Source organism: Diaphorina citri, unplaced genomic scaffold (assembly GCF_000475195.1).
Source record: "Diaphorina citri unplaced genomic scaffold, Diaci psyllid genome assembly version 1.1 scaffold6259, whole genome shotgun sequence".
NCBI classification, from domain to species: Eukaryota; Metazoa; Arthropoda; class Insecta; order Hemiptera; family Psyllidae; genus Diaphorina; species Diaphorina citri.
The window spans coordinates 1068-8939 of NW_007383635.1; the positions used below are offsets into that span (position 1 = coordinate 1068).

The window sequence follows — 7872 nt, forward strand, 5'->3', positions numbered from 1 at the left end:
TAAAATAAAAATTTTTTTTTTGTTTTTTTTTTTTTTTTTTTTTTTTTTTTTTTTTTTTTTTTTACATAGCCTGTATATGTTTATTTAACATAAAAACGTGCTGCTCACAATATCGAGTATGTTATATGTTGTCATTGATTTGTAAATGGAAATCTTTACATGTTATAGAGTGAAATTGTACGTATGTAGACTAGACACACCTATTTTTATGTGCTCTCATAGAGTAATGTTGTGAATATAGAAAGAACTCTTTACATAATATCTAAAGAAAAGAAGAAAAAAAAGTTTCAGGTACTCTAGGGACTGTAAATACACTTGTTTCCAATCATCCAATTACACACATAAATCAGAGATTTTGTGACTCACAACTTGTGAGGCGTCTTAATTTAGGCACATACCTTTTCTATGATGCTTCAATATACTTCATTCAGTAATATGATAATGGTTATTAAGAATGACTTCAATTTTCATCACTATTTCAGCACAGTTTGGTTTTTGCTTGCACTTTGAACTTCACATTTTGTTTTGAAATGTCCAATCTCCTCTACTGAATGACATTAAGGAGAAAAATAAGAGCACCATTTTTCTGTTCCACAATTAGAGAGTTTATTGCACCGACACATCTTTTTGTTGTTTGTTTACCTGTTAGATTACTACCACTCATTTCAGCTTGTACAAACTTTTCAAGACAACTTTCTTCTGGTACAAATCTTGGTTTTGAAAGCTTTTGTAAGAAAATCCATAATTGTGTTCACTTCCAAGGTCAAAGTGGGAAGATATTTTGGCATGGGTGGTTGACTTGAAATTTTGTAATCAAGATTTGTGCCCGAAAAAAAATTAGACTCACGTCCACATTTCCACCATATTCTGAGAACTATCAGAAACTATATTAGGCTCTTCACATTACAGACACTTTTCAAAATAAATTGAACCATCTGAAAATGCGAAAATTGACTAATCTTACCTTTCAAATGGTTTACATTACATATCTCATATCTAAAACACACTACACCTTTGCTGATTATGTAGGAAGTAAATTTATTTTCTCTCACGAACCCTAAACAAAGCACTCTTGTCACGTCAGATGGTTTACATTACATATCTAAAACACACTACACCTTTGCTGATTATGTAGGAAGTAAATTTATTTTCTCTCACGAACCCTAAACAAAGCACTCTTGTCACAAAACTCGTAGATAAAGTTTACTTGTGTCACAAAAAGACCTACATGTCGACCAATGTAGAACTTCAGATGGTTTACATTACATATCTAAAACACACTACACCTTTGCTGATTATGTAGGAAGTAAATTTATTTTCTCTCACTAACCCTAAACAAAGCACTCTTGTCACAAAACTCGTAGATAAAGTTTACTTGTGTCACAAAAAGACCTACATGTCGACCAATGTAGAACTGTCACAGGTAGAGGAGATTGACATAGATTGATTCTCATAAAGCATTTGACAGATTTGACTCCTATAGTATCCAAATTAGTTGACTTGGTAGAGAACCAGAATATGGCGGGGTGTTGGAGTCGCAACATTGTGTGTGTGTTTTGTGTGTCTGTGTTGCCAAATGTAGAACTGTCACAGGTAGAGGAGATTGACATAGATTGATTCTCATAAAGCATTTGACAGATTTGACTCCTATAGTATCCAAATTAGTTGACTTGGTAGAGAACCAGAATATGGCGGGGTGTTGGAGTCGCAACATTGTGTGTGTGTTTTGTGTGTCTGTGTTGCCAGGTGGATAGTCACCATGTGGGGTGCACCCAAGCCTTGCCTGAGGACCCTGTGGTTGACACAGGGCTCGGCCCTGGGACCCTGTTCCGATTGAAATTTCTCGGCTCGGTGCAAGTGGATGAAGACGATCCCAAGTGTTGCAAGCGACGAGTTAAGAAGGTCATGGTCGAGGAGGCGGTGCTTAAAATCAAGGTCTATAATACGAGTATTTTATCAACCCAATGTGGGAATCATCCCCAAGGATTGCTTTTCTTCCAAGAGCCCTTTCCCACTTGTCGTTAGGAAATAAATCGTGTCGTGTGTAGTGGGAAGTGGGAACACTTTTCATTTAAATTACATTGCCTACCTACAAGACATTCGGAAAAAAATCGGATGAAACTGACGACAGTTGGGAATGGGCTCTTAGGAGACAACCTTGGTGGGTGAGTGGATATAACACGGGGTTTTAAAACCGGAGGGGTATGGTTCAATGGTAGGGTTCCTGCACAGTTTGTTTTTTCGGCTCTGTTCTTGAATACAAAAAGTGGCACTGAGCCTCGTGAGGACAACAAGTAGCTACTTCAATGGAGTAGCAGTCATTGTTGGCCTACAAGAGTAAAAAGAAAGTTCGGCCTTGAGTTATGTTAATGGTTGATGGTTCACCTCCACTGCATATTTTCTAATTACCTATTAACAAATTGCATATTTTCTTACAATGACATAATAATTTGTTGTTGCATATTTTCCGCTTCCTCGTAGAGCTTTGTAATGTTTTGTTTTAACTAATACGATCTCTTTGCTTTTTCTTTTCCTGCTGCTTTTGGCTCTTAAAAAAGGCTTTGGTAAGTGAACTACTTTTTAAAAGCAAAACTTCTCTTTTCGTGTTTGTATTGTGGGATTCGTGGGTCATTCGTAAATGTGAACCACCCATCTCACACGTTTTTAAAATCCGTAAATCTGTTCGGAATTCAGCTTTTTTTTTAATATCTAGTCAGAATTTGCTAATAATTGTTCTAATAATCTAATCGTTCTATTTTCTATTATTCTCGTTTGTAGGCCCCCGAGGGAGAAACTCAGCCTAGCACAGAAGTAGACCTATTCATATCAACAGAGAAGATCATGGTCCTCAACACAGACCTAAAGGTATGTTTCCAAACCTATAAGGACCCTTATACTCGCCACTCACGCTCAGATTGTCTGACACATCTAGGTCTGAAGCTTTTACCGCCACACACCATGGTATGGCCGACTTGGGTCTGTCTGACGGTAACACCTGTGAGCAGCCTAAGACGCGTTTCGTTCTTATTAGAACTCATCAGTTAGACATAGCTCTCAGGTGCTGGCCAAGAGTTTGGAAGTGTTATTTAAACTTCAGAGATGGAAATTGTGGAGAAACGAGAACCTGCGTTTTCTATGTAAGATTATATTTGTGTTGAGTGTTGTTGTGAGCGCCACACAATAAAAAAGCTGGTCTGAACAAAACACGACTTCCCTCTTCTAAATTCCGAGTTGAATAGATATGAAAAATATGTTGGTACCATTAAAATTTATATTTTTTTCGATTTATAATGACATGGAGCTACCGATATTCTCATTTTCTCATTACTCTCTTCTCATTCTCAGGAAATCATGATGGACCATGCTCTAAGAACGATCTCATACATAGCTGACATAGGAGATCTTGTAGTTTTGATGGCCAGGAGACGATTTGTATCACAAGAAGCGGATGAACCTCCCAAGATCTCGCGGACACCCAAGATGATATGCCATGTGTTTGAGAGCGACGAGGTAAGACCAAACACCAAACTGAACCAAATACTGCATCCATGTTGACCCTATGTTACCACTTCCTCTGATCCACTTTTACAATACTTCGAGGCACACTCTTTTACATCCATGCCTATTCAAGAATAGAAAAGTTTGGTCAGAAAATTTCCGTCCTGTTGGGCATTCGAACCCAGCACCCCCGGGTTAAGAATCAGTGCTCTTGACCACTCGGCTATAGAGATGGGATGGCCAAATACTTCACCTATGTTGACCCGACACCTATGTTATGCGTTAATGTATGTACATAATTGGTAACTTTGCTGACGTTAAAGAAAACCTGTTTTTTTTTTTCTCTCTCTCTCTTCTTCTTCTTCTTCTTCTTCTTCTTCTTCTTCTTCTTGTAATTTGTAATTTATTTGCATCAATAAAAAATAATAACAGGTCGTCTTCTTCTTCTTCTTATTTTTCTTTTTATCATAGAGACTAGTGAGCTTGGAGAATAGCGCGCCTTCCTTGTAAGCGATAGGTCGCGGATAAGGTCTGTCCTCAGAACACTCAGAGAACACAAGCAAACTAGGAACCTTCTAAAGTCCAAATTGCAAAGTGTTTTGGTTCTAATGAATTTGGTTCTCGTATTGATTGACAACTCCCTAATCATTTACCAATGTTCTATAGGGATGAACTATAGAATCATTGTTTCCTATTTATGAAAGTGTAGGTAGTTAGAGTTTGATGAACTGTTTTGTAGGTATTGTTTGCTATTAATATACTGAATGATGTTTGAATATTTTTTCCCTTGCTAAATTCTTATTTATATTTATACATAAAACATCAATAAAGGCTATTTTATTTATTTATTTATTGATTGACAGGCTCAGTTCATTGCTCAATCAATAGGTCAAGCATTCCAAGTAGCCTACATGGAGTTTCTCAAAGCCAACGGTATAGAAGATCATAGCTTCGTGAAGGAGATGGACTACCAGGAGGTTCTCAACTCACAGGAGATATTTGGCGATGAGCTACAGATGTTCGCGAAGAAAGAGCTACAGAAAGAGGTTAGTGCTTTTCAGCTAAAACCCCTTTAGGGATAATTCTCTTTAAATGGAAGTTAGTGCTTTTTAGCTAAAACCCCTTTAGGGATAATTCTCTTTAGATTGCACTTTTCAAACTCATATCTACGTAGTCTGGCCGGGGGACTTTAAACAGGGAGTAGACCAGCTTAGTCTGGTTGAGGGACTTTAAACAAGGAGTATACCAGTCTGAAATTTCCCTTGCTCTAGAAATAGCAAAGGTTGAGCGCGAAAGACATCCGCGCGTAAATTTTGCAGCCAAAACCAAATGTCAGCCCAAAAGCGATCACCCCAGGGCTGATTGAGGCCTGACGAAAAACGTCGACCCCGTCTGAACACGGGAAAAGGCGACGAAGAAGAAGAATGTTAAGTCCTGATTCCTGAATGTCAGTCCATTATCTTGAACCATGACCGTCTTGTTTAAATTCACAGGGGACCAGGTAGGCCTAGCATAGCCTAACTTACTTAATTGTAACTTCATTGTAAAATTCTGTTATCTATCTTACAACATTTTTTCTTCTTTTTTTTTTCTCTTATTATTTTTACTACCTACCTATGTAAATGTTTATGTAATTGCATAAAATTAATGCGTTTAAACATCCAAATAAAAAAAAAATTGTATTATTTGTTTCTTTCTCTCCCTTCCAGGTGGTAGTTCCTAAGGCAAAGGGTGAAATCCTGGGCGTGGTGATAGTAGAGTCAGGCTGGGGTTCGATGCTCCCTACTGTCGTCATTGCTAATCTCGCCCCTGCTGGAGCTGCAGCACGCTGCGGTCAACTGAACATAGGAGATCAGATAATAGCTGTGAATGGAGTCTCACTAGTGGGTCTACCTCTGTCTACATGTCAGACTTATATTAAGGTAAATCATCACCTCTGTGTTAAGGTATACTAGGATTTGTATTGAGGTTAAATCCCTCGCTTTTAATCTAAGAATAGATCGGTTGCGCTTACTTGGGTGATGTTTCAAAGGTCATAGAACAGGAACACCAACGAAAAATGAAGGACCAACCGGAATTTTTCCTTTTTTCTTCTACGATTTCTAGATACCGAGATATAATCGATTTAAAAAAATAACCGGTAAATCGTAAAACTTTGACGTCACGGCATACCGCTCACGTAAGGCGATGACGTCATATATTCATCTGACTCCCGCTTTCGTTTGTTTGTGTGCAAAGCGTTTCTGCGTATTTTGACGTGAAAATCTGACGTCACAACTCTTCGACCCTTTTTCCATTAGGAGGGCAACTTAAAAGTGGAAATTTCCGACCTTTCAAAGTTACTTTTTCCGAGTTTCGAGGCCATCAGATTTAGATTTTTCAAACTTTTTTCGCTAGGAATCGACCTTTGATTATTAAAATATTCCCAATTGCAAACTCCTCTATTGCTTGTATCTGAGCCCAATGATAGTCGACAGCGGTCGATCACGTGCATCTATCAATCTATGCTCCGTCGGGCAGTGTGGACCGGGTTTCAGCTCGACATCAATCCGCACGCACGTTGATTATGTGTAGACCACGCCAAACAGCTTTAGGGTTTTAGACGATCTCCCTTGGATTGTCACATCTAACTCCGTCTAACAACTTGTTTTTTCCCATTGCTGTCTGGTTTCAAATTCCCACCACACACACCACACACGTTGTAAAACTTACGGTTGGCTCCTGTGCCCAGGTTGTAGAAATTACAAACTTAGCGACCTGATACCAAGATATCAATTAGGAGTTTAGTGTGACAAATGGAGTGGTAACAGGTCATGACATGCATATTGTTTTCACAAACAAATATTCAAACCACGAATTTTCTGTACTGTAACCTGCCTTGGTTGCACAATCAGGATAACGTGGCTTCGAAAACTTCTTCTGATTGGACATGTGATGCATGTCCTTGAACGATAGGCTCTGTTGTACATTGGAAACGTAGTAAGCGCTTTTTTTTTAAAAAAAAACAAAAAAAGATGACGTCGTTCCAAACCGCCGTTTTTATTTCGTCGCCAATGGAGCCAACTGCTACATGTTAGAACGCATTGTGCGGCCCTGTGTCATAGCATTGCCCATCTCCCGTAGTACTGCGACCTCTCATCCAGATGGGCGAGAAGCACGAACACAATAACTTCCCATTTAGGTGTGGGTCAACAGAGAACCGACCAGAAGGTAACCGTATGAAATATTTGCCAATCGAAAAACGAGTACAAACTTTTTGTCGATGGTGGGGATCTCGCAACCTGGGACCTTCTACATGGCAACCAACGCACGGTTACCGCACTGGACGCCAACCGTGCCACCCTGAAAAACCAAACCTATGATGGGCTAAACTGAATTTTACTAGATTCTAACTATTATTCTGATCTACAGATATGTAGTTTAACTAACGAGGTCGCCATAGCGGAGGAGAGGGGGTGTACGACGGGGCATAGAATCATAGAGATCAATAATCAAAGTGTGGGTGGCGGTCACCTCACCGAGAAAATAGTCAATCTACTAAGCAACCTCAGTTGGAGAGGTAAGCTGTGAAGTCCTTGGGTTCGATACCAGGCCGAGGAGTGGAAAAACTTGACTCGCCCGAAAATACACAAGAGGTATTCACTCTCCTGGTGAAGGTGAAGAAAGCAAAAAACTGTGGAAAGCGGCCCTTGGACTATTGAAGACCCCGATTTGATACCCAAGTTTTGGATCGAAAAATGAGGGATTTTTTCGTCAGTCATTTTTTCAAACAGCTGCATATATTCTTTAAGCACTCAAGACCCGCCATACTATTGGGCCACCAAATTTCATATGCGCCTAAGTCCCATAAGGGCCCGAACTTTTTTTACTCTCCATGGATATTGGTAAAATTAACCGCTCCTAACTCCCCGGACCGTACTGACGTAAATATGTCAAACAATGTGTGAAAATGGTAGGAATTTTGTTTTCTAACTAATAGACGGATCCCCGATGAAATCTGATGGTGGAGCGAACCGAGATATTAGCGAAAAAGAGAGAAGGGTTTTGGTCAGTTCGGTGTGAGCTTTAATGTAGGCCTCGGACTCTCATGTTACGGCTTTAGCTTATTATTCTTGCGCGTGGAAAAAACAAGTTCAACATCCATTGTAATAACTGCTAAGGTGTTCAGTGACCGGGGATTTTAACCCCCCCCCCCCCCGCCACTCGTCGACAAGCACCCCATCCATACTCATGTTAACCTCATACAGCCTACTCGTGATTCGGCCAGATAGTATCAACCCTGTACGGATACTAAGCCACGAGCCAGGCGTTGCTTAACTTAACTTGATTGATCTTTTTTTCTTTTTTTAAACAAAATAAGTTTCCATTTTATAT

General features: G+C 39.5%; 1 protein-coding gene across 1 annotated transcript; it reads left to right on the forward strand.

The window, feature by feature from the left end:
* Window positions 1-1669: 1669 nt before the first annotated feature.
* On the forward strand, window positions 1670-7068 carry LOC103521910 (protein lin-10-like). The gene is made up of 7 exons (XM_026832363.1): window positions 1670-1935; window positions 2559-2564; window positions 2779-2865; window positions 3346-3510; window positions 4362-4544; window positions 5208-5420; window positions 6910-7068. The coding sequence occupies exons 1-7, from the start codon at window positions 1906-1908 to the stop codon at window positions 7066-7068; spliced, it is 843 nt and encodes a 280-aa protein (XP_026688164.1). The 5' UTR covers window positions 1670-1905.
* Window positions 7069-7872: the final 804 nt, after the last annotated feature.